The following is a 27,471-nucleotide window of genomic DNA, read 5'->3' as shown; positions in this document are numbered from 1 at the left end:
AATGGTTAGCTGATAAGTTTTGCCCAGGTTTAGATTCTGGATGTCCATTTGCTTAGAGCAATAAAAGTTCACTTAGGTTCCCTGGGCTCACTGCAAATTACTACTACCTATGATGTTACGGTACACAGGTCAACACTACTAATGACCTAAACATAAAGAGTTACAGTGCAGACAGGTATAGTGAGCTAATATTTGCCATTTCATAGTTGGATATTACATGATGCACATATTCACTTTGGATTGTTAATCATCTCTTGTGGTTTAGGATTGCATCATTTTTCTTATTTCATTAATTTAATAAATTCAGTGAATATATGTCTGTGTGAGTGAAGAGTGGAAACTAGTGAATGTTTAATGTTTATTTGTTTCATCATCATTGTACTCATTTGTATTGATGACTGAGCCTGATATTAAATGGGAGGGCTAAAATAAAATATCTATCAATAGCATAAAAATTAAACTGTTAGGGCTGGGTTAGGGTTAGGTTAATGGTTTATTGATGAAATAATGAGTGATGTACTATCATATTTTTTAAAACATTTTCACAAACTAGAAAACATGCTAGACAAAAACTATGGTTCCGTTGTCTGTTCTTCAGCGTTATGTGTAATTTCAGTTGATAATTTGTGCTTAGTCTACTTTTACATTTCTTCTACAAAATTATTTTAGAAAAAATTTTTTTTTTAAATTAAATTCAAAGTCAGTATACTCCTGACTGAACTGTATTTTACATGCACTTTCTTACTCATTGATATGAGATCAATGTTAAGGATGTGGGAGTAATGAACTCTAAAATCTATCAGTTCAAATATCAATTCTTGGACCATTTCACTCTGTGTAATCACCTGACATGGCTGGCACTGACAGTCTGGGCTGAAAAGAAAATCAGTCTCACTAATTTATATCATATTTTTTTATGATTCTTTTGACCTTTGGTGGTGCTGTTTCACAACAGTCTAAAATAATCTGCCTTAAGACATTTGTTAATAGCAAATAATTTGATGTGAGGGCCAAAAAACTGAACTTTATTTTGATATCTGGGGGGCTGTTACCATATTTATACCGGCCACCTCTGCTCTTTTCTTTCTTTTATTCTTTTTTTGGCTTTCTTTCCTTGCCTTGTCCTTGATTATTGAATGTAATAGTTTATTTGTGCCTCTAAGTAATAGTTGATTTGCATGCAAATGGCACCGCCTCTTAAGATTAAAGAGACTGGCAAGAAAAAATAAACACAACTATTCTGCCTCTGTGGATGTGTGTGTGTGTGTGTGTGTGTGTGTGTGTGTGTGTGTGTGTGTGTGTGTGTGTGTGTGTGTGTGTATATATGCCTGAGATGGTTGAGAGGGTAAGGAATAGACAGAAGAAGGTCTGTATGAAAGAAAAGAGTTCATGAAGTAAGTGAATGTCACATACATATGAATATCAGTTAATGACTAATGGATTTCATTTATGTCTCTTTTATCATTCTCATCTCACTCCCTCTCTCATTCCTTTTAAAGTGTACTGTTATAACTTTATCATCACCAGTCGTATAACCTCTTTTACTTAAAATCTTACTTGTTCTATATATTCTTCTGTATCTATCTGGAGATCACAATCTCCTTTATTGCATTATCTATTGTCCTATACATCACTTGGACCATTAATTATTTGATTTAGCGATTACACCTCTCTCTCTCTCTCTCTCTCTTTCTCTCTCTCTCTCTCTCTCTCTCTCTTTCTGATATTTCTTTTGCAGAGATCTGACAGACTGCTTAGAGGTGCAAGTATCCCTGCTGAGATTCATGGGAGGCAAGGGGAATCTGAGTCCATTCCCAGGACACCCACACAGCCACAAACAGAGCCAGCTTGTCTACAGTAACACTGGTGTGACAATCAGATGAACCCTGAACTGACCTACACAGCATGTAATAAGTTTTGATCTGTCTGTTTAAGAAAATTAGGAGTTAACTGTCTGTTAATGTCTGAAAATGTCCTCTCTATCTTTACAGTGTGTGTTTGTTTGTTTGTATGTGTAAATTTCTGTGCAGATTTGTGTGTGTTCATGTATGTGGATGAGAGCCTCTAACCCCTCTCATCCACAGGCGCCGTGATATTGCAGCACTGCAAAATGAAAGTCAGCCACCAGAGACTATTAGTCTGGGGAGAGCAGGCTTCTGCTCAGCCTACCCAAATAAATAAGAATTTTTGATTACAGTAACAGGCCCATGAATTATGCAGATGTGGGGATGATGCAGTGGAGATGAAAGATGGGTTCTTTAACCTTTCACTGCTTCACCACCGCAAGTGCTGCTTGCTAGACGCCCCTGTCTCCTTCCGCCAAAGCTGTCTGGCCCTAAATGGCTCATGATGCTGAGAGAATAGTGCCACTCAGAATGACCCAGCAACACCATACTATGGACACCTGAGTTAGCATTAAAAGAAAATTCCCATGCTCTATTTTGAGATTTAGAAAAATGTTATGCGTTACTGATTTATAAAATATAAAATATATGACAATGCAGCATTACTTTACACTTGACGCATTCTTATTTTTACACTATTACACATATCAAGGGTGCAATCTTTCTCTCTCTCACATTTCCATATTACAACTGATGCTTTTTTGGCACAGCCAGAAATGGAAAAAGAGAGAACAACTAAGGAAGACAGTATATTAACCATTATAGGCAAAAATGTTAATCAGCTCAATATGCTGCCTGTCCGGAATGTGTGAAAAGGAAAAGGACAGGATGCACACACACATGCACACAAAGTGCCCCAAATGTGGCAATGGTTATGGAAGATGGAGGATTGCTTGATTCAATCATCTTTTTTTCCTCACTCTAAACCTAGAGCTTATTTCGAATATCAAGTTGGACTGATCATCCATTGTTTTCAACAAAATATAATTATTTTTCAAATAATTATATGAAACCTGAGCAAAAATTGTTAGGGACAACAGTTATAGGTCATATGACAACACTTTTTTTCACATTGCAAAGCTATACAACATGATTAAAGGAGTATGAAGAACACATATTAATAAAAATGCACATAAGGCAGCAGAAATCAGATAATCAAATGCATCTGTTAATTCTGTACTTGTCCTCTCATCAGTGCTTGGTAAATAAAGTATGTGTTTGTGTTTGCATGCTATTGTAAAGGGGGTCACTTAAGCTTGGCTAAAGGCCATCTCACGGGTATAGGGAGCATCTGGAAAGAAGGAATAGAGGGCGAGGAGAGACATCAGGGAGGAGGCACAAATTAACATACACCTGCAGTAGTAGTAGTAGAGCTTTTTCAGCCTCAAATGTCTAGACATTATGGCAATATGGGCTTTGTGGCATTTGAACTGTATGAATCATAATGTCTATTTACATAGGATATACAGCAAATGTGTAAATATGACAGTTCATTTAGCTATGTCTTTTCTCTACTTTAAATTTTTTTATTCTTAAAGTCTGTTGGTGATTTACTAACACATATTTACATACTGCATTCTGTGCTGGTCATTTGAAGATTTTCTGCCCGGCATGGTTTTCAGAATGGCTCCAGCTTCCTGTCACTTTTTTTCTGTTTCCCACTTTTTTTTCTGTTTCCTTTTGTTCATCTTACTTTTTTTTTTATAAAATGTGTCAGAGTGTCATAGAATAAATATATCACTGAGACATCATCTACCTTGCTGATCATTTATTGTTACCACATAAGTCATGTAAAATGTTCCATGTAATAATATGGTTGACTGCAGCATAAGGTTTGTCTGTATTTTTACTCGCCTTTACTTGCAGCCCCTTGCAGTTGATCATCATTGCATAGAAACGGCATAAGACTGCAAGTGTAAAAAGAGTTTTACTCTCACACACAAACACACACACACACACGCACGCACGCACGCACACACACACACACACACACACACAGTATAGGTTGTGGCCACTTAAAAAGACCAGGAAACATATGGAATTGGTTCACACCCAGACTTCACTAGCATTCCCACCCGTCTCCCTCAGTGCCTTTAATAGAGTTTTGCGGTAATGTTCTTGGATAATAGCGGACAGCCAAGTGCACTCTAAGCTGGGTTTAGGGGAGTTTCAAGGTTTTATTTAGTCTTAATTACAAGTCCATATTACAGACAGTCTTTGGTCTAGTGGGTGCTGGCAACAACTATATTAGTCATTTTAAAGTTAATGGGACAATCCTGATATCCTCCTTATTTGACTTTGGTTTGGCTGATTTTTCAAATGTTTGCTTAATTTGGTGTAAACTTACAGTAAGTACCTTTTATGCCAGGTTTTGTTTAACTACTAGCAAAAGACAATAAAAAATTCTGGATATAAAAATAAACATTCACATTCTTTATCCTTCTCATTTTGTCTAATATTTATGATTTATATATCTTATGTCAAATAGGAGCATATAGTTTTATATCACCATGTATCTTTATAAAATGTAGTTTTAATTGTGGAGAGATTCCTTTTAATAGCCTGTGCTATAATTATTCATTTAACAGTGCTGTACAGTTTGCTTGACTGGTGCCTTGTAGGGGTATAATGCAATGCCATTATCCATATTTTAGTGCTCAATAGCTCTTTGTAAATGTTGGTAATATTGGTCTTTCAATATATTTTTTTTACTTGGGCAAAATGATTTTACAAACATCTATATAATTTCAGGCAATAATTATAGCACAGGCTATTAAAAGGCTTAAAGAGAAAATATAGGCTACATATAACCACTTATGGTAGATTAACTAAAGTCAGAATAGTCTCTTGCAACCATAAAAAAAAGAAAAAGATCAGTTTAAACCACAAACAATTGTATGTAAGTACAGGTAATTGGGAGATAAAGCCACTTTGCTGTGGTGTGAAAGAAGACCTAAAGTGCCTTCCTCAACTAAGAGGAAATTGGGTTGGATGGTCAGGAACAAGCCAAAAATCACATTGTCATGGACTGAGAGGCTACCACTCAAAAAAAGAATCCCCTGCTCATTCTGCCTGCAAAGGCATTATGTTCAAGTTTGAATAAAGTTTGCAGTCCACCACATCAACAAAAAAGTGCCAAAAACACAGTGCCAGCTTTTGAGCATAATGGTGGTAGACTTATGCTGTAATTATTTATTACATAAAAATGTAAAACTCATATGGTCCGGTCACCATCACGTTTATCAGGTATGTCTGTGTTACCCCTGCACATGGTATGTCTGCACATATAGCACATGGCACATTAGATATAGTAAATAATGAAAAAATGAAGAAAGAGGTCTACCTCAGAATTCTAAGAAACATAGAATCATTAGCTACATGCTTAAAATTTGGACAAAATTAAATGTTCAAACCAGACATTGACCCCAAACACACATCAAAACTGGTTGTGGAATTAATTAAGCAGTCTAAGTTTAAGCTTTTCAATCACATCAATCCTTTCACAAATTTGTGGACCATGCTTAAAAGTCAGGTCTGTTCCAGGAAACCAGCAAATTTAATTTAGTTAAAAATAACACTACCAATTTCACTACATTTTTTTTTACCAAATTCCAACAAGAATTCTGCCAGATGCTTGTTGGCTTCTTGGCTTCTAAAAATCTCTGTTAAAAGAATTTAAACAAATATAAGGTGTGCAAATTATTGGCGTTTTATTCGATTCTATCTCCTGCTTAAAATGTATGCTGTGCAATCATCCTGCCTTAGAAAAAGACATACAAAAAAACACTGAAAACCCAATATTGACATTTATGCATATGTAAACTTCTGACTGTAAATATATCTGATCAAAACAAAAAACATTGACTTTAATTAAATTTGAACACTATATTTATGTCCCTAAAGAGAAATGTGATAAAACTGGAAAAATAACAGAGCTGCTGAGAAAAGAAGCCACTTTTCATGAATTTTATTTTTTAAAAATATAATTTATATAACAACAAATAGGAAATCGCAGAACATACTTTCAACTTTATTAAAAGGAGACCAATTATGTCAGATTCACTTTTGTAAACTTTTTGGACAGTCACATGGGTATATGAAGAAAAAAAAACAGAGACACTATATGGACAAAGGTCTTTGGCCAAACCTACAAAGACATTGTATCCAAATACATATAATTTAATATGGAGTTGTTCCCCTTTTTTGCAGCTATAACAGCTTCCACTCTTGGAAGGCTGTCCACAAGATTTTAGAATGCTTCTGTTGGAATCCATGCCCATTCATTCTGTAGAGCATTCATGAGATCAGGTACTGATGTTGGACGAAAAGGCCTGGCTGTTCCAGTTAATTTTAAAGTTACTCAGGTGAGGTCAGGGCTCTGTGCAGGCCAGTCAAGTTCTTCCACACCAAACTCAATAAACCATGTTTTTATAGTCCTTGCTGGGACACAGTCATGTTGAAATAGAAAAAAACCCTTCCTCAAACTGTTGTCACAAAGTTGGAAGCATAGCATCGTCCAAGAGCTCTTGGTATGCTGACACTATGAAAAATGACTAATATAATCTAGCTAGAGAAGTAAAATAGGGCAACGTTTCAATAAAACCACCATGATACTGTACAAATCATTACAGACTACACAGAACAAAGTTTAAAAGAATACTGCTGAAAAGTCCCGAACCACTGTGGCTAACATGGAACGCCAGACCCGAGAGAAAGTGGGGCATGCCCACAGGGTCTTTAAACATGTAGGGTTTAAGCAAGTAGGTTTGATAGGTCATACCTCTTCCCATAAAAATTTTCACCCAAAAGAAAAATAAACAAAATAAAACATTTTAATATTTCAACCTGTTTCAAACATTGAGATAGATCTAATGTCTCATCTTTTTTTAAGAGCTTAAGAAAAATGCTATCTTCTTTCTGTGCACATAGGTGTTGTCTTGCTGTGACATCCTCAATTTTAACATGTATAATTTAAAAAATAATAAAAACTTGTATAGAGCTACATTTAATGGTGTGTTTGGTATTTAGAGCAAAAAAGGGTTAAAAATTAGGGACTAACTACAAACAGCTAAAATAGTCTTTTTTATGTAGATATAAGTGTTAATTTGCACTGACATCCACAATTTTATCCTCTTTAGTGATATTTAACTGAAAACATAACTGATATAGACCTAAATTTTATTGACCATTCGTTTTTAAGCGCAAAAATAGGTATGTTAGCTTTGTTACCATGGCAACAAAAACAGCAGGGTGAATTGAACACAGACATCATCCACTTCAGCAAAGGAGCTTGGCGGGGCATGTTAGCAAAGGTCTAGCCCAGCTGTAAAGGGATGTGGTTTGGGAGTAGCTCATTTAAATAGACAAGCAACTGGCACCTTTCTGACGAACAGTGAAAAAGGGAGAGCTTGGGATGCAATAAATAAATAAATAAATAAATAAATAAATATGTAAGGGGCATTTAAGTTGAAGTATTAACATATTTTTGGGGATATCTTTGATGTGAAAATAGTAAAATATGGAAGCTTTAAACTGAACACTTACAACTTAGTTCACACTTACTTCAGCTAAATCCTCCTGAGTATTTAATTGTTTTCAACCAGATGCCATGTAGTGCCTTGTGAAACACATCTAAATATTGATTAGGCTTCCTACCTAACTATTCCTTATACAAAACAACAATTTATTTCACAAATCAGTGAAATATTGATTATAGTTGAAAACAATAGCCACCTAATAATCAGAAAGATGAAAAACGTTTACTAGACATGTTTCTAATTATTCTGTGTATATATCCGTATGTAGCCTATATAGCTATATTATATCTGTGCCGCTTGGGTTTTAAGGGTAGCAGCAGCAATCAAATATGAAGCTGGTGCACAGTGCCGCTGCTAGTCATATTCAAACATTTTTGTTGCATTTCATTCTAACATCTGTTAGATTTTCACAAAATAATTAACAATAATGGAGAATGTTCATGTAAGAACAAAGAAACACAAGCACAACTACGTTTTTTTAAGAACACAGATAAGACATGCAGTAGATTGGTTGCTTCAATTAAGTGGAGAGCTGGGATAAGTGGATATTTCTGGTAGGAAATGTACACTCTTGCTTGAGACTTGATGCCTGCTCTTCCATCCACCTGTGCTAAACCTTTACCTTTCCTGCCCATTAACTGCTTCAGTAGGCAGAGAGTTCTATCATGACACCAGTGGTTCACATTAAAATAAAACATAGCAGAATTTAGACGGAAAAGTTGGTGTCTTGGGCTAAAATGCTATTAATTGTTCAGGTTTTGCTCCTTTTCCACCACCAGTCTAAAATCACTTCATAGTTTTCATGGGTTTTATCTTATAGCTCATAAGGAATTCATGTGTAATGCACAATGGTACTACTAAGGTCAATTCATATATAATATTATATACAAACTGGATTTCAAAAAAGTTGGGACACTATACAAATCGTAAATAAAAACTGAATGCAATGATGTGGAGGTGCCAACTTCCAATATTTTATTTAGAATAGAACATAAATCACGGAACAAAAGTTTAAACTGAGAAAATGTATCATTTTAAGGGAAAAATATGTTGATTAAAAATGTCAACAAATCCCAAAAAAGTTGGGACAAGTAGCAATAAGAGGCTGGAAGACCAATTAACACTAATTAGGTCAATTGGCAACATGATTGGGTAAAAAAAGAGCTTCTCAAAGTGGCAGTGTCTCTCAGAAGCCAAGATGGGTAGAGGATCACCAATTCCCACAATGTTGCGCAGAAAGATGGTGGAGCAATATCAGAAAGGTGTTACCCAACGAGAAATTGCAAAGACTTTGCAGTTATCATCATCAACTGTGCATAACATCATCCGAAGGTTCAGAGAATCTGGAACAATCTCTGTGTGTAAGGGTCAAGGGCGTAAAACCATACTGGATGCCCGTGATCTCCGGGCCCTTAAAAAACACTGCACCTTAAACAGGAATGCTACTGTAAAGGAAATCACAGAATGGGCTCAGGAATACTTCCAGAAACCATTGTCAGTGAACACAATCCACCATGCCATCCGCCGTTGCCAGCTGAAACTATACAGTGCAAAGAAGAAGCAATTTCTAAGCAAGATCCACAAGCTCAGGCGTTTTCACTGGGCCAGGGATCATTTAAAATGGAGTGTGGCAAAATGGAAGACTGTTCTGTGGTCAGACAAGTCACGATTCTACTGTAAGTTCTTTTTGGAAACCTGGGACGCCATGTCATCCGGACCAAAGAGGACAAGGACAACCCAAGTTGTTATCAACGCTCAGTTCAGAAGCCTGCATCTCTGATTGTATGGGGTTGCATGAGTGCGTGTGGCATGGGCAGCTTGCATGTCTGGAAAGGCACCATCAATGCAGAAAAATATATTCAGGTTTTACAACAACATATGCTCCCATCCAGACGTCATCTCTTTCAGGGAAGACCCTGCATTTTATAACAAGATAATGCCAGACCACATTCTGCATCAATCACAACATCACGGCTGCGTAGGAGAAGGATCCGGGTACTGAAATGGCCAGTCTGCAGTCCAGATCTTTCACCTATAGAGAACATTTGACGCATCATAAAGAGGAAGGTGCGACAAAGAAGGCCCAAGACGATTGAACAGTTAGAGGCCTGTATTAGACAAGAATGGGAGAGCATTTCTATTTTTAAACTTGAGAACTGGTCTCCTCGGTCCCCAGACGTCTGTTGAGTGTTGTAAGAAGAAGTGGAGATGCCACACAGAGGTGAAAATGGGCTTGTCCCAACTTTTTTGGGATTTGTTGACACCATGAAATTTTTAATCAACATATTTTCCCTTAGAATGATCAGTTTAAACTTAATTAGTTAAAATTTTTGTTCCGTGATTTATGTTCTATTCTAAATAAAATATTAGAAGTTGGCACCTCCACATCATTGCATTCAGTTTTTATTCACGATTTGTATAGTGTATATAGTTATACAGTATATGCATATATACATATATATTTAGTTCTGTGGAGTGTACCTGAACCTGCACATGTACCTGAATGCAAGCCTTCTTAAAAATAACTAAAAATAACTTACTTTGTCCCACTCAGCAGTCATTTGGACCTTGATAAGTGGTATGTTAGTCCAATTATTTTCACCATACAGAAGATCCACACAGGTGTGGTGGAAGAATGGTTACAGTAGCATGTGCTGTTCCAAGACCAATGGTCTGAACAATGTTAATAGTGATGAAGGAGGAGAACACTATAATTAGTGTCAGCTCCCTCACAGGGGTGTGTGATGCCAAGGTGCATATTAAGAAAAATGACATAGAGAACAGGGAATGAGCTGGACAAAGAGAATATCACTCTGTCATTCTTTCTTACAACACACACTGACCTGGGCAGATGCCATACCACTGATGGCAGGAATAAAATGACCTCATGAAAATGGTTTTATATATGTAAGTATAAAAGAAAAGTTGCACACTTTAATATTTCATTGACTGCCTTTAGCTTTGATTACGGTGCACAGTGTGTTGAAGAATTCAAGTGTGGAACTTTCTTCCTCATGATTGCAGAATCAACATTTTCACAATTTAATTCATGAAATATACCTGTCCAATCAGGGAATTAAAAAGATCATTTATCATTCAGTACATTTAGGTTGTGGTCATTCAGTGCATTCATGTAGTTATTTTTTTATTTTATTATCACATAACATTGATAAGCCAGATACTGTCTCCAGAGGCTTGTACAGTGGTCTTTTTTCAAGTACTCCAACTTTTTTTTTGATGAGAATGAATGATGAGAGGCATTCCATGTGTTCGGTGGTATAGAGCATAACAACGCTGTGACTTTTTACTACTGTATATGTATCAATTTGCCTCACAATCTTTAATTACAATAATAGTTGGTTGCTACTATGGGTAAAAGTAGATTGGTATGATCCACAGTACTAGAAAGAGTGGATAATGGCTACCTGACAAAGCCTACATTTAAAATCAGTCACAGATCCACTTTTAGGAAGCACAAATACATTTGATAATGTTATGTCATCTTAAACAACACTCACCTTAGTAACTGCTTCGAAGTTGCTCTAAATTGCCTCTAAACAATCCATATTGTAGCTGATGTGAGCTTCACGGCTACAGTAGCTAGCTTCTAAGACAAGGTTGAAACCCAAATCCCTCTCTCACCACTGATAAAGGTCACTACTAGGTTTGTGGAACAAAAAATTGTACACTAAACGTAACCCACTACCTTTTCATTTAATGCTCTTTGGAACATCTGGAACCCCAGATGTTCATATTATAAAGCAAAATAAGTGGAAATGTAAAGAATAGCTCTACAGGACTGTCCACCATCGTTCATTCGCCCCACTTTTTGACTACCTACTACTGGTAAGAATTTAAAACTATTTCCATGCCCTCAACTGTTGGTTGCTAAGTGTTGGTCAAAACCTCAATGCTAGTTATGCAAGTTACAGAGGGATAGTACAGTATGTGTCAGTGGAGCAAAATAACTGGTTAAATAAGCAAACAAATCATAACAAACAAATTATAGTCTGTTGCCAATAAATGGCATTTATAGAACTGTTGTATAACAGCAATATCACACTCAGGGTCATACTGTTGTGCTGAATATCAGCATGGCTGTGACATCTTCGACACTCATGCTGCACCCTTGTGCCTAAAAAAAAAAAAAACAGCTCAACAAAGACACTCTTTTTGTTCCAGGAGTGCTGTAATAAGGCTGACCTCACACTCTGATCCCAGCCTCCTAACTAGCTTGAAGATGTAAAGAATACATTTTATTGTGCTATAATGTATATTATATGATACAAATAAAGGCTTCTTTTTAAATTTATTAATTATTTACATATTGTGGTTTTTTATCTTTTATATTTACATTACAATGACAGATTTTAAGTTAATTAGTTCCTGACATCACTTAGATTACAACAAATATAAGTTTTTTTAAAGTTCACCATATGAATAATGAATTTTTTGTTTTATCTGATTATTAGCCTTATTATTGTATTTTGTTAAGTATACCCAACATTATACTATAATATACAAGAATTTATGTGTTAAAACAAGCACATTAATATAAACATATCATTTACACTACAGATGGTACTATTGTCAAAGTCTTGCTTCTACAGACAATTAATCAACACCTGCTGACTAATTCAACAGAGCATAATAATAATAATAATAATAATAATAATAATAATAATAAATAAATAAATAAATTAATTAATTAATTAATGAACAGTATAAATATTCCTACGTTAAATTATACGTTTATAATTGTTTTTTGTTGTTGTTCTTTGTTGACATTGTATGAGTATCTGAACTATAAGAAGGACCATCATTACAGCGGGTGTTTTTTTAGAAGACTGGAGTAATATTTTTGGGACACTTTTTTACAACTTGCTCTGTTAACATCGACCTACAGTACATTGTGTGAATCCTAAAGAATCCTCTAGACAATCTAGGCCTTATTCAATATGCATGGTTGACAGAATAGATCTAAATATATATTATGCTAAACGTGACAAGAACATGCTCAACCCTGAACATTTCAGTATACTAAATATAGGCCTGATATGGAGAGAGAGAGAGAGAGAGAGAGAGAGAGAGAGAGAGAGAGAGCACATGAGGGCAAGCTTTAGGCACAGTTGGCACACAGCTGCCACCCTGTAGCTCCCCCAGGCTTCACTCTGCTCCGATGGAGAGTGGAGAGGCCAGGGAGGATGGGTATATGGGTGTATGTCTATATACCATACTATTCACATATGTACATCTCTTCACCTGTGCCATTGTCTCTTTCAGCTCATCTCCTGTCTTCTAGTTCCCCTCCCCTCTTTTTTCTCAGACAGATGAACATGGGCCTGATGTGCTGTGGCAGTGAGACAGGGTGGAGGACTGTCTGCCTGCCGCTGTCTCCATCCCCCTCTCTTGTGGTTATTTCTGTTTCGCACGCAGTCTTCCCATACTCCCACTCTCTCTGCCTGACGCTCCTCCTCTGATCTTGCCCTCCATGCAGGGCACACCAACCACTAGCCTGGCTTGACCCTTCTACACATCATGGGAGAGAGAGAGAGAGAGAGAGAGAGAGAGAGAGAGAACTAGTCTGATAAAGAGAAATTGACGAAAAGACAGAGCGTGGCTGGTGTGGTTTAGGGTGGGGGTTTCTCCTCATTAGCTACACACACGCAGCAGTGGGAGCTCTTTTACAGGCCTGGAATTATTTTACGCATGGGCTTTTTACCACACCGCAGGGCGGCCGGAGTCTGCCATGCTGGTTTACTTTTACACTGTCTCTTTTGTGCTCTCTCTCTCTCTCTTTTTCTCTTTTTTTCTTTCACTCTCTCTCTCTCTCTCTCTCTCTCTCTCTCCGTTTCTTGCACACCAGTTGAGCGAGTGTGGTCAGTATACACAGACAAATACAGAGGTGTCAGGCCAGGAATTAACAGCTGGATGAAAGTAGAGTACGACACCCACACCAGCATTTCTTTGAGTTTGTGCATGTTTGCATCTTAGTTTCTAAGTCTTGCCCCTTTAGTTAAATTTTTTTTAGGTTATTTCTGTCATCCAATGTCTATCTATTGCCTACTTGATTGATTGTTTTTTTGCTTGCTCAAAGGAATACACCAGCATTTTTTGGTCTGTCTTATGTCTATCAAATGTGTTTGTAAGATATGTGTGACAATCATGGACAAGAGTTTTTCCACACCTTTCTCTGAGATGAGAAAAAAAAAAGAAAATGTGTTTACTTGAAATTCTTTTTTTCTGGAATCTTCAGGCAGTTGTTGAGGTGGTCAGTAAAAATTTATGTAAAAAAATTTTTTGTTTTTTTAAAAAATTCATGAAATTTTCTTTATAAAATTTCAAGACACCATATTAGAAATATGCTACTATAATTCTGTTAAATTGCATTCCATGAATGAGTGCTATCTATTTATTTCCTTGTTTTTGTTCCTGCCAAAATGCATAATGCAAAATGTTTCATAAAACACCAGAAACTGGAAGATTCACAATCATGTTTGCTCAAAGCTCCTTTACTGATCTAGATATGCAACAACACACCAAGGTGAAAAAAAAAGTCAAAGAGTGTGACAGATAGAGAGAGACCGAATACTTGTTCTTATGCCAGATTCTTAATAGGGACACGTGTAAATCATTACAGCAACACTCTGGGCTCTTTTCTGTCAGTGTCTCTCTCCATGTAAGTCAGTGTATTTTTGAGCATGATCGAGGAAGAGAGGAGCTGTTAAAAATGCAGAGAGAAAGAGACATAATGATTATGGGCAGCATTCATTAAAAACTTCTACAAGTTGTAGTTGGGGAGACTGAGCTCAAAGCAATAGTGCAGAGAGTTTCTTTCAGAGTTGGATCAGTTAAATAGGACTGTTTGAACATGGGTTATGCTGTACTCTCTCTGTGAACCTGGCTATTTGAAACAACCTGCATAAATTTGATGACTGAACTTGAAAATGTTGTTGGTCCATATGGTAGTGACGTGGCTAGTCAACTAGTGTGCCCCTTCTTTGCAAATCTCTTTGTACGTGGCAGGAAGTGCAAATTTGTCACCACGCCGCTCATTTTCCTTTAGTCTTTTTGTCTGTCTCTATCTTTCTCTCTCTCTCTCTTTCTCAGAAGAAGAAGAGGAATAGAAGTTGTGAAGGGCTTGGTGGGGAGTGTGGGGTATTGAAGTGGTGTCTCGTCGGAGACAGTGAGGCTTGGAGAGAACAGCGTCTGGTCTATAGAGCTCAAAGTCCCGCCGCAGGCACTAGTGCAGACTCTATCCCCTCTTTCTTTCCTTTCCTCCTATCCCAGTTCTTATTTCTCTGATGCATTTCTCTACAGACCTGTGTTCTCTTTTTTTTCAATTGCACTTTTTCTCTTTTCCATTCATCTCTTGCTTTAGACAGAAATCGTTACCGACTGCTCTCTGCCTTTAGCACTCTCTGTGTGCCTGTCTCTCTATGTGTCTGTTTGGTGTAACATCTCTGTCTTTCTGTGTCCCTTTCACCATTTAACATGGAGTGATATGGGAAGGGGCAGAGGGGTCTCCTGCAAGGAAGTTCTGAATAAAACATTATCATGTTCTGCAAATGCCCTTTTCATGATGACTTTTGAGCTCTTATCATTCACATCTCTTACACCTTACCTGACCTCCTTTACCAGCTCTGATGTGTCTATGACTGGCAGGGATTTGACCAGAGATCTCTTACATATACAACCCTAATTGAAGTGGTATGCTAGAGGGTGAAACATTTTTAAATTTGTGTTATATAGTACCTTCAGTTTTAAAGGGTTTTGAGTGTCCCATCTGACAATAGTCCTCTGCCTACGCCAGATTTTTATCTAAATGTTGATACTCCTAACGTCTATTCGATACACACAATAATAGTTGCCTTTCTTCTTCTGCAACTACTTACTGTAACGAAGGTCACTCGATTTACAAATGAGGTCAAACTTAGTTTCCTCTTTTGTTTAATTAATTAATTTATTATACAAATGGCAACAAAATGACACTCAAACTATAAAGACATATTTTCAATTCAACCACATTTTAATGAAGAATGTACATCCTTTTTTCTTTTGACTACCCTGACATACTGCACTAGTGCAGGGGTTCAGCAATAAAATGGACAAATTTCTCCGTCTCTCTATTTTTGCTAGTTCCTCAACCACATCAAGTGACTGTGACTGAGTGGAACAACATGAATTTACAGGCTTGATAGTAAATGTTAAACACTGCTCTAGTGCTTTATAATCCCACTATCCAATGTCTACTTGGAAAAAAGGTTGGATTCCCTCTGGGGAGTCTGGTTCCTCTCATGGTTTCCTCCTCATGTCACTGTCTATTTTTAAACACAATATACAAAGAAATGTAAATTAAAAATATATTTTATAAGAGTTTATTTTTTTATTTTTTTTATATGGAAATAGACAAATGTTTTGCCTATGTCAAGTGCACAATACACTGCAAAGGACCGAAAATGATTTTTACTGTATTTTGACTACCAAATTCAAATTCTTTCACACCAAATGAAAAGGTATTGATATCGTAAATGGCATCTTATGTGACTTCAAAGTCCAAAAGACAGAAAAATGTTTATGCAAAGAAATCTATGGATAGATCCTGCTATCGAGTGAGGACCTGCTTAAGTCAACTTTCTATACTCAATAAAATATTTTTTTGGACATAGTAAGTCAAATTAATATGCTTTCTCTCTGCTTTCTATGTAACTAAAAACAACTTTTCATGGGAGATTCTGATCATTTTTAGTGTCATATTTATGTATTTGATATTGGATGAAAATTGCATTTTTGTTTTTTGCATTTAAATGTACTTATGTCCTAAAACATGCATTTCAGAAAGCCGTATATATCCCTAAATTGTCAGCCAGTAGAGAGGGACATATTACTGGTCCTCAATTAAGTTGATATCATGCAACAAATATTTGCTTACACTCCAGGTAAGAAATTGTACATAACTGATACACCCCCTTTTTAAATTCCAAATTCTAAACTAAAGTCGGGACTTTATTCAGCTAAACAAGCAACAAAAAAAAAAATGATTTCAGCATTTAATTCTTCTTGAGAGCAGTAATATTACAGGCTTCAGTTTTCATAGGCCCTGTCTGTAATGAATTCCTCTCCCACATGTGTGTAGGGTATACGCCTGAAAGACATATAATTGCACAGTGTATAGATGTTTAAGGAGAGTATATATAGAGAGTATATATATTTCAGCCCCATATTTTGACCCATAAACAGCTCTCATAGGCAAAGTCAGCACTGCTGCGTTAAAACAGATAAAAACATTGATTCTTTGAGCAATTAATCATCACTTCACACATACTGCATGTACTTTGTATTTGATGTATTTTGTAGAATCATGTGCTAAAATATTATATATGTTTGTGTCACTTGAGGGCAAAAAAAAAATGCAGGAATTATTGATAGTAACAAACCCTTACAGCTTGAACAAAAATATCAGCCTTAGACTTCCATCTCCCTGACTCCCCATTTTAATCGATGAATGACAAATCTAACGGCCTCACTAATATCATCTCGTTGTCGCTAGTTTTTCATGAGGAGACGTTCCTCTGACGATAAACATCTGCACTGACTTTAATGATATGCTGTCTGAGCTCCACTTGTAATAACTGCTGTTCAAAGGTCTGAACAAAATGATGAATTAGCCAGGTTCACTGCAGTGGAGGCTGCAGAGAAGCTCTCCTTTCTTTAGCCAAGGCAGGGAGGCATCAGATCTGGCACCTGACAGCTTCACCTATTATTTGATGATGGTTAGGGGGTGCTTTTTGCTCCGCTCAAATTGGATCCTGTCTCCTGGAATGAATTATCAAAGGCAGTGGGGAGGATTAATAAATCATCAGCCTGTTTTCTCCCTCATGTTATGTTTATTTCACAAACTGAATGGCTCCTCTCGTTCTGCCATGCTGTCTTTCTCGCGCTCTTACTCTTTCTTGCTTTCTCTCTAGCTCTCCCTCTTCCTGTCTTTCCTTTGAATATCAAGTAGCTTCCTCTTTGCCCCAGTGCTGCCTGCACAGGTGACAGGGATGATGGGAAGTGTTCTTGTGCATGCGTGATGCAAGTTTGTGTGAGTGTGTGTAGTGTCACTGGAGCATGACGTGTCCTCAGACATGGTTGGGAATGCGCACGCTGGCTAGCCAAGTCTGCCTATACCTTTTCTCCTGCTCATGGTGAGAAAAGATCGCCAGGGTTCTGGCCCTGATTAACAGTCTGTTGTGTCCCTCCCTCATCAAGGGTACAGGGAGAGGGAAGGTCAAGCAACTGAAGAAAGTGAGGGGGACTGAAAGAAAGGAAAAAGAAAGAGAGTACTAATAATCATAGACTCCCAGTACATCCTAAATATTTTATCACTTCCAGCTGTTTGATGTTATGGAGGCTCACTAGACATTTCCCCCCACCCCCTCCCCGCCATACACAGACACACATTCACTAATATCCACATAGTATACACAGCAATATGGGTCAAGATGGGTTCCTATTTAAATTCCAAAACAACAGTAGATTCCTCTAACTGATATTCCTACTTTTTAAGATTCAGTTATTTGTCACATGTACCTTACAGCATAATGAAATTTTCGTGATGCATATCCCAGTTAGGAAGCTGGGGCAAGTAGGGGAAGAGCCTTGCTCAAAGGCTCAACAGTGGAAGCCTAGCAGTGCTGGGGCTTAAACCCCTGACCTTCTGATCAGTAACCCACAGCCTTAACTGCTCGAGCCACCACCGCACCATACATAAAGTATAAAGAGACAGATGATAATCACTATACTAAATTGACAGTTGTGTTGATTGCTACAATTTTAATGGTGTCAGTTATGTAAAGTATAATAATAGTAATTGACTACAATATTATAACACAAATTGCATTAATAAAATTTATATATTATAAAAATAAAAATACCAATATCAGTGTGTGTGTGTGTGTGTGTGTGTGTCTTGCAACAGACTTGTCCCCATCCTGCCTCCTACAGTAGGCTTTGGAGCTTAAAAATAAATAAATAAATAAATAAATAAAGTTTCTGAAGATTGTTGATTTAAAGAATATCCTAAGCATACACACTTTTGACATCTCCTTATTTATATTATATGTATACATTTTGCAATATGCGTAATTTTTTTTCATTTTGCAATTCTTAAGTTTTTCTTTTTTACTCAGCTGTCCTTTGAACTACCAAGACTGGTTTTATTTCAAAACACAGCTGTGGTTAAAAAAAACAAAAACATATAAACTATTTTCAGCAGTTCTGACATAGTGATGAACTATAATAATAATAATAATAATAATACATTTCATGCTCGAATATTTCTTAACAGTGCTCCAATTGAATTAATGAGGAACTCAGCCCAAATGTATCAGTTGCATCAATGTAACATTTTTTTTTAATTTGATTATTATTTTTTTAGACGCGAGAAGGTGGCTCCATGGTATTACAGTTGAATGCTGGTCTTTGGTTTCAGCACTCTGTGGTTACCTATGTGCACTCCTCCAAAACAGTTTTTAAAGCATTATTAAACATGTAATATATTCAAATTGCTTTACCAAGTGAACAAATGCACATGCAGTCTGTGAAGAGTTCCTTCATTGTAGCTTATATAATATAAGGAAGGCTATAAAATAAGAGGAAAAAAAAGAAATGTCCTGAAAGGGAGAGGCAACACTGATGCCTGCATTCCATCTGGATCCAAACTTAGGGGACATTCTCATTTCTGTCTCTGTCCTTGTCTTCCTCCTCTTGTTTTTGTCTCTTGGTCTCTTTGTTGTTCTCTGTGTATCTCACTAGCTCTATATTTCAGCAGCACAGGGTGAATCGGCTAGCTGATAGATGGAGGACTACAGGGCAGGAATATGACGGCTGTTGGAGGGCATGCTGGGTTTATTTATTGGACTGAGCCTGTCGGTTCTAGTGTTATTAATAACAGTGATAGACTGGACCTCACATACTCCATCACACACAGTGTTGTTTCACACACACACACACACACACACACACACACACACACACACACACACACACACACACACAAACACGTGCACATACACGCATAAACACACACACACACACACACACACACACACGTGCACATACACGCATAAACACACACACACACACACTCACACACACACACACACACACACACACACACACACACACACACACTAGGTTGATCATCAGAGAAATACAATATTGCCATATTGCTTTAAGGGACACATACAGTATGGTCTTGTATTTATCTTCAAGCCTAATTTATCGAAGATTTGATTATTATTATTTTTTTTTGTATATTGTCTGGGTGTATGCTTGCTTGTCTTTTAATGTATGTGCATTAGTGTGACATGTAAAAAAAAAAAAAAAAATAGAAAAGTAATTCTTCTTTTGACTGAATATCGGTGTAGTATGTGATCAGACTGCCATAAGAAACTCTCACAGACTCCTCAAATAATTGAGAATGCAGAAAAGCTTGTCTGCAAATATATGGAAAAAAAAGTGATACAAACAAATGTGCCATCCACTTTAACAACATTGTGATTTTGACTGCATGTCTGTCATACAGGCCTGAACTTTAAGGTGAAACATCTGGAACCACTGCATGCTGTGGTGGGCATTTCGCTGGCATGGTTGGGGTCTACTTGTCCCCCTAGTAAAAAAAGTTTACTGCAAATCAATAAAAATTTAATCTGCCTGATAACCTTTAACCTATGATGAAACATATCTATCCTGAAAGGAGTGCTCTCCATCTACAGGGCATAAGGGTAAACTTAATGGACTGATGTGTAGGAAATGATATAGGTCTTCTGCTATGGCTTTGTGGTCAGATCATTCAACAACTTTTGCAACATACACAAATGCAATGTAGTAATATATCATATGGTTATTTGAATTTATAGCGCTATAGTTTATTATTGTAATTACATTAAGCTGACTTTAGATTTAGCATCAGATCATTTATGCTAACATTTAGGTCAACATCTTCACAAACATGCTTATACAAGAAGTGCTCTGTCTCTCTTTCTCTCTTTCTCACTGTGTGTACATGTGTGTGGTATGCCTCTCCAGAAGGACCCCTGATCAAAACCATGCCCCCCTATCTTCAGCCTCCATCTCTGTTCTTTCTCCGCCCCCTCACTCATTAAAAACTGCAGCTCCGGCTTCTACTTAAATCCCACTTGTCTAAAAATATTAATACATGGGTCAAAAAATACCTGTTTCTACACCCTGCTATAGCAACTTATACATCGAAATCAAACTTTACAGCTAAAATATGGCACACACACACACAAACCCGCACACGGACTTGGCTGTGAAAGGAATCTGATGATGGCAGAACTGTGGGGCCTTGCACATTGCATTGCTTCCAAAGGAACAACACATGTGAGAGCACACTGAGATCCAAAGTGCTGTCACAACAGTAAGATCAGGCTAACAGCTTCAGCATGATGGCTAAATAGACTGCTAGTGGAATGAGTATGAATGACAGTCATAAAAAAGACGCTTGATCTGTCTTAGTTAAGTGAAGGAGTCACATAAATTTACTGCTTATGTATGCCTGTCTTGGCCCTGCACTCCTTCAATAAAATGATGATTAAGAAGAGATTGATTATAAGGGATTCGACAACTTATCATGAAAAAGAGTACACATTTGTTAAAGCAGGTTGCTTCTGGTCATTGTCTTCTGAGAGATATTGTGAGAGCAATATTTACTGAGCAGTGCAGCATTCAGTGACATCAGAAGAGGTCAAATATTTCAGAATTTATCCCAATGCATGACTGTCGTACGACACACAGTAAAGACAAGAGAGGCAGTTTTATTTGTAGTTAAACATACAGTACAAATACCAGAATGTTTCACTGAATATTTACCACAGGAGAGCTCCTGGAGAAAGTGAAGCCATCTTTATCTGCACATCATGTTTTAAGTGCTTATTTTGCAGTTCAATTAGAAATAATTTCTAATGATGACCTCTACTTTTCATGATAGGCCTTTTAGGGTCATAAAAAAGATTGACTGTGTAAAATGGAATGCAAGAGTGACCCCTGCTGCAAGATTAGGGATTGTACTCAGAAAAGATTTCTACCCTCTGGCAGTATTTCTTATTTTGTAGAGGCTTTTTGATATATGCATTTACATTTTATATTCATCTATTCCGTGCTGAGTAGAACTGAACTTATAGGGAGTGAGTACTGTGTTTCGCACTGAGTTTCTATGGTGTGTGTGTGTGTGTGTGTGGGTGTATGTGTACTGCCTGTTAATGACACAGAGTGACTTCTGCTATGGTCTGGTTGATGCAATGGGGCCCGACAGGCGTGAAGCAGCTCAAATCAGGCATGTAGACGGTAGCAATTAACCACTTTTAGTAAGTGAGTTTACTCCTCATTGAGCCTGGAGAAAGAGGAATGCTGATACAGAGACTTACTTAGTGGTGCTATCACTATCACTAAGAGTGTCAGTAACTTCTACTGCAAACCATTGTCAGGTCTGAAGCTATTAGAAATAGTGGAACATGTATATTATGAACATGTATAATATTAGGGTATATTTGGGTTGTATGATAATTTTTATGACCTCAGTTTACACAGGTGTTTTATCTTGTAAAAGAATACCTTAAGGGCTGTAGTCTACAAGACTCCACAATTAGCACTGCATCTACTGAAATACTGTATTTATATGTTATGATGAATTTTGTTAAAGTTTGTAAGGTGTGTAAAAAGTAGATGTTGCTAAAATATTTTAATTCAAATTATTTATCTCTCTTTAATTAAAAATCATATTCATTATTTAAGCATATTTAAGAAAGTTTTTTAGAAATGTTTTAATAAAGAAATTTATAGAATTGTATCCCTAAAAAATCCCAGAATGCATTTCAATGGCCAAAGTGAAACATTATATGCACAGTCTTTACCAGCATTAAAAAACAACAACAACAACAACAACAACAACAACACTAAAGTAACTGCAGTGTAGGTGAGAGTGGTCCACTATCAATTTCACCAACAGGCAACAAGCTACAGTGGCATTAGTTATGCTTCATATGCTCACTAGCATCCTCTGTCTGCCAGCAAAAACTAAACAGCAACTTAATTAAAGATTTCCCAAACCTATTATCAAAAGTTTGATTTTAAGGTATGCCAGTATTTTGTCTCATCTGGGGAAAATTTGACATTGATTTTATGGAAGGTAAAATAGATTTATACATCCAAGACTCCTATGACTGATAACGTTTTCTTCTTGCACATCCACGTTCCAGATTCTATTCCCAGCTTGGGTTCTGTGTACATGGAGTTTGCATGTTCTCCCCATGCTTGGTGGGTTTCCTCCGGATACGAAGATTTCCTCCCACAGTCCAAAAACATGCAGCTTAGGCTATTTGGCATTCCCACATTTCCTGTAGTTCCTGTAGTAAATGAGTGTGTGTATGTGTGTGCACCCTGTTCAGAGTGGTGCCCTAAGTCTCCTGGGATAGGCTGTATACAGGATAAAGTGGTGTAGACGATGAGAGAGAGAGAGTGAGTGAATCATTTATAACTGAGATCTTTGACTACTGACTTGGAAAAAATTAGAAAAAAAAATATCAAGCAAGAGGAGTCAGAAAAATACATTTTGTATTATATTACTTGAGAGTAAGCTCATTGATAGCTTTCCATGTTGAAAGATTTAACCTGTTGGTCATGCTAAAGAAGTTGTCGTGTTTCAAAAAATCATATTATTGGCCTTCGTCAAGCAAAGAAAACAATTAAGTAGATCGGAAGAGCTGTTTGACACATTATTAATCCATGAAAGAATAGTGCTGAAGTGCAAATTTCATCGCAGAAATACGGTCAGAATCAAAAACTTATGTTGTCTGCATCAGGGTAAGATGGGAAGCCCCATGGTGTCCACTCTACAAGTCTTTGGAGACCATCTTGTGATCCAAGGTTGCTGCAGTTGGTTGGGTCTAGACTCAGCAACATTATGTATTAATAAAATGAAGTCAATGGATGTACTGAATGACCAGGGTATTACATCACCTAATTTTTTCTCCCCTATGCATTGTGCTGTTGTTTTTAACCAATACAAGTATTTACAATTTTATAAATATAAAATCCTATCAACTGAAGCTTTAATATATGCAACCTGGTTTTGTCTGTTTCTTAAGAAACCAACAGTGCTATATATTTAATTATTACCAAATGCAGGGTGATATTCACAGTGTAACAGCACAGAGGTATCAGAACAACTTTGTATTCTTCTACTAAGGTCATAAAATGTCTCATAGTACTAACAGTTAGATGTATTTCATAATTAACTAAACATAATACATCAATTGGTGTGTGTGTGTGTGTGTGTGTGTGTGTGTGTTTTGACGTTTTTGTGTGAAATTTAACACAATTAAACTATTGCGCCCGATTAAAGGAATCAGGCAGGAAAGACACGGACCTGGCAACCCTAGTTCAGTTCAGTCTTTTCACGCACGCGCCCGAGCCCTAAGAATGAATCCACCAACACGCGTTTTGCTAACAGCGTACATAAAAACGATTTACTTCAGTCTTCGCTGACAGAATAACGTAAGTGATTATACAAAATGTAAGCACGAAATGTTCCATGGTTTATATGGGCGCTGGTAATGAAGAATCACACGATTGTGTTTTGTCTCGTTTCGTCCACTAGGTGGCAGTAGGTACTTATTTTGTGCTGAAAAGGTACAGAAGAAGAAGTGTAGTCGAAACGTTAATTCTTCATCAGAGTAAGCCAGTTGTTTGGGAGTCATGAGCTGCCTGTGGATGGGTAATGTAAGTGTGTTCTGGACGGCTAAAACATTTAGGGAAAAAAGCAAGAAAAAAAATAAATATATAAAGAGTTTATCTGTAATTTAAAGATGGATTTGGAATTATGCTGTAATGTTTTTTTTTTTAAAGAGAAAAGTTAGCGCGCAGGTAACCAGGTGTTAATAATTCTCCTGTAGTAAGAGCCAATGCATTACTGTATTATTTTTAAAGGCTTTAAAATTTTCTGTTGAAAGGTTGATCCCTACATGGATGAAAATTTCGTCTCCCGTGCTTTTGCCACCATGGGAGAACTTGTGGTCAGTGTAAGAATTGTTCGAAACAAAGCAGACAGGTGAGTTTACAAATTACACACACACACACACACAACAACAACAACACACCACACACTGTTCCTGCTAAACTCTCCAACAGTTTTTTCCTGTTTTCATGTTTTTCTCTTTTAAAACTGGCACAGTGCACACAGTGTGAGTGTATATGGTGATGGAATTGCAGGTATGCTGCTGGTTATTGCTTTGTGGAGCTGCCGGACGAAGCTACAGCAGAGAGATGCCTTCGAAAGGTTAATGGGAAACCTCTACCAAGATCCATGCCGGTAGCTCACATGCATCCTCTCTGCATATTGCTAAAAGTATGTGGACACCTGATTTCCCCACTTATACTTGTTGAAAATCCCATTCCAGAGCATCCCAGGCATTAATATGGTTGGTACTAAGGATACACAGTATATAAACAACCCAGGTTTTTACTGTTGGTTTGGATTAGGCACTTTAGTGGCAGTGAGGAGAAATATTCATGCTGCAGCAAACAAAGACATGCTGGCAAATTGTGTGCTTAAAATGTTATGGCAACAGTTTAGTGAATGCATACAGATGAGTGAAGTGATCAGGTGTCCACATAATTTAAAGGTAATAATTGTTTGACAACAGCAATATATTGGTGACATACACAAAGTGTTATGAAATGTAAGAAATAATTCATTGTTACAGCTTAAAAAGTTTCATATGCAAATAGTTTATGGTGGTGAGTGAGTTGCAGTTTAATCAAACCAGTTTTATAAAGCTTATTCCACATTTCTATAGATTTTGCTTAGACAGCTTGAATTGTGTGTAACAGGATGCCTAAGGTTATTTAAACCCTTGGTCAATATATGCGATTAAAGTAGGACTGTAATGATGGGCAAACATGTGACCAGAAAGTTGTTTAGTATGAATGTGTGAGTGAGAGAGAGGAATAATAAATTGAATTTCCTTGTAGGTGTTTGCTTATTAAAATTGTGTAACTATGGGAAACTTCTTTTGCAAATAATATCTAGACAGCAACTCCATCATTTCTGTTAAATGTTGTTCATTTGAATGTAAACACTCGACTCTTAATGTTGTAGTGATGCCCTGAAAACCCATTTCATGTTTGTCTGCTTATGCTTTAAATTGTATTCTTTTTACTTCCCTAGCCAAGAAGATTCAAGCTAAAAACAGCAGCTTCTGGGAAGCAAAGTGACATCAGGTAGATCATCTGGTTTTTAATTACTTGACATTTGTTCATAGTGCATAGAAAATATAGTACAATAGTGTGCATCTCCCTTTTTCTGTGAAATGGTCTAAAAGTACAATGGTTTATACCCCGAGGAAGACACTTTATGGTCACAGCCATTGTAGTAACATTTAGTTCACTTAAAACATACTAAAATTTTGTAAAAGTTTTAAATTCTCTATATAGAGGAAGAAGTCATTATTATATTTCAGTAGGAATTTAGGATTTTCTAAACGCTTCAGTGCTTTGTTCTAAAGTGTGACACTAATGTTTTTATTGCAGAAACGTGAGTGGGTATTTTGACTTCAACTGCTCTCAGCCATACACATTTGACCACAACCAGTACTATCAGCAATTCTCTAACTACTACTCTAACTGGGGATATGATCAGAGTGCAGACCACAGTTCATATAACTGTTATAATCAGGTAGGTTCTGTTCTCCAAGATTACCTCTAATTAGAAAAACATTTTATTCCATAAATACTTAAGTCACCAGATATTTGCACAATCCATAAATATTAATATATTAGTGATATTTTCCAACACCTTAGGCCTATGAAGACACAAGTGAAGATGATGGGCTTGAAGGTAATTCTCTCAATGAGTTGTGTCAAATTAACCCACTCTTTAAATTGTTATTTCATTGCTGACTTTCTTTCAGACCCAAATTTAGGCCTGGATGTGGTAGAAGCAAACCGACAGTTTATGATGGACAGTGAAGAGCTCTATGATGCCCTTATAGACTGCCATTGGCCTGCTTTAGAATTTCCTGCCTCTTCTGAATACCGTTCTGAATATTTATAGTATAAGTAGACAGACTGCATATCATCTGGTTTGGCAAAGGACTAATGTGGATCTTTCAGAATAACCTGTGTGAAGGTGTGAGGATGAAGCCGTTTTATGTCCTCTTTTCCAAGGCCTTCAGAAACAGAAGTGAAACACGAGGATATAACAGACTTCTGTACTATGCTGGAAAGGATGCAACCCACAGACGCTGTGGATCCTTATTTTCCCCTCTGCTATCTTCATTATGGACAAACAGTGCAACCTGGTAAATTATTTCAAAGCAGTTTGAAGTTCTTTTTGCTTTGAATCAATATGCTGACATGGTTTATTTAAGGTGCAGTGAAACACCAGATTTTGTTCTGGTGGTATGTTATAAAGGGTATTTCGTACTGAAATTGCTGTTTGTAAATTCAAATGATGTAGTTGTTCCTTTTTTTTTTTTTCCTTTTTTTTTTTTTTTTTTATACACTATTTTAATTATTGTCAAAATAAGAATCCCATGAGGTTATAAAGCAGTTTAATTATATTTACACACTATTGTGCTAATGATATTTCTGCACTGTTCTATTTGTGTCCCAATGGGACACAAATCTGTCAAAAGAATAGTTTCTTGATTTTTGTAAGAAATATATTTTCATAATTGTCATGATGACTTCTCTGTCTGCATTGTTACAACTTAATTGTTCCCAGGTATCCCCAGAGCCTTCACTTTTACTTCTGCTGCAAATCATCACTTGTGTTTATTTCACAAAGTTAATTTACCATGGTGGATAAACCTGCAACAGTGTAAATGTCAGCTTCGAAACCTACAGCTGTAGACATTGCCCTAGTTATGGGTAAGGTAATACCCATAACAAGTACAGTACAATCAGCTTGCCAAAGATTATTTTATAAAAGCAAACACTTCTAACCTTCTATTATATGTTTTGCC

At 36.8% G+C, this 27,471-nt stretch overlaps 1 protein-coding gene across 4 annotated transcripts; it reads left to right on the top strand.

The window, feature by feature from the left end:
• The first annotated feature begins 23,900 nt into the window (after positions 1 to 23,900).
• LOC128520677 (tRNA selenocysteine 1-associated protein 1-like) lies at positions 23,901 to 27,049 on the top strand. Of its 4 annotated transcripts, none has more exons than XM_053495027.1 (8): positions 23,901 to 24,001; positions 24,105 to 24,226; positions 24,457 to 24,554; positions 24,716 to 24,815; positions 25,674 to 25,726; positions 26,036 to 26,180; positions 26,306 to 26,342; positions 26,416 to 27,049. In XM_053495027.1, exons 2-8 carry the CDS (start codon positions 24,203 to 24,205, stop codon positions 26,556 to 26,558), a joined length of 600 nt encoding a protein of 199 aa, XP_053351002.1. In that variant the 5' UTR covers positions 23,901 to 24,001; positions 24,105 to 24,202; the 3' UTR covers positions 26,559 to 27,049. The 4 variants fall into 4 exon arrangements, with proteins under 4 accessions (XP_053351002.1, XP_053351000.1, XP_053350999.1 ...); XM_053495025.1 differs by having other exon boundaries at positions 24,716 to 24,851; XM_053495024.1 differs by lacking the exons at positions 23,901 to 24,001; positions 24,105 to 24,226 and adding an exon at positions 24,236 to 24,370 and having other exon boundaries at positions 24,716 to 24,851.
• The last annotated feature ends 422 nt before the right edge of the window (positions 27,050 to 27,471 follow it).

Source organism: Clarias gariepinus, chromosome 4, assembly GCF_024256425.1.
Source record: "Clarias gariepinus isolate MV-2021 ecotype Netherlands chromosome 4, CGAR_prim_01v2, whole genome shotgun sequence".
Classification (NCBI taxonomy): Eukaryota; Metazoa; Chordata; class Actinopteri; order Siluriformes; family Clariidae; genus Clarias; species Clarias gariepinus.
The sequence above is the reverse complement of the archived record's forward strand: the minus strand, read 5'-3'. Positions and strand labels throughout refer to the sequence as shown.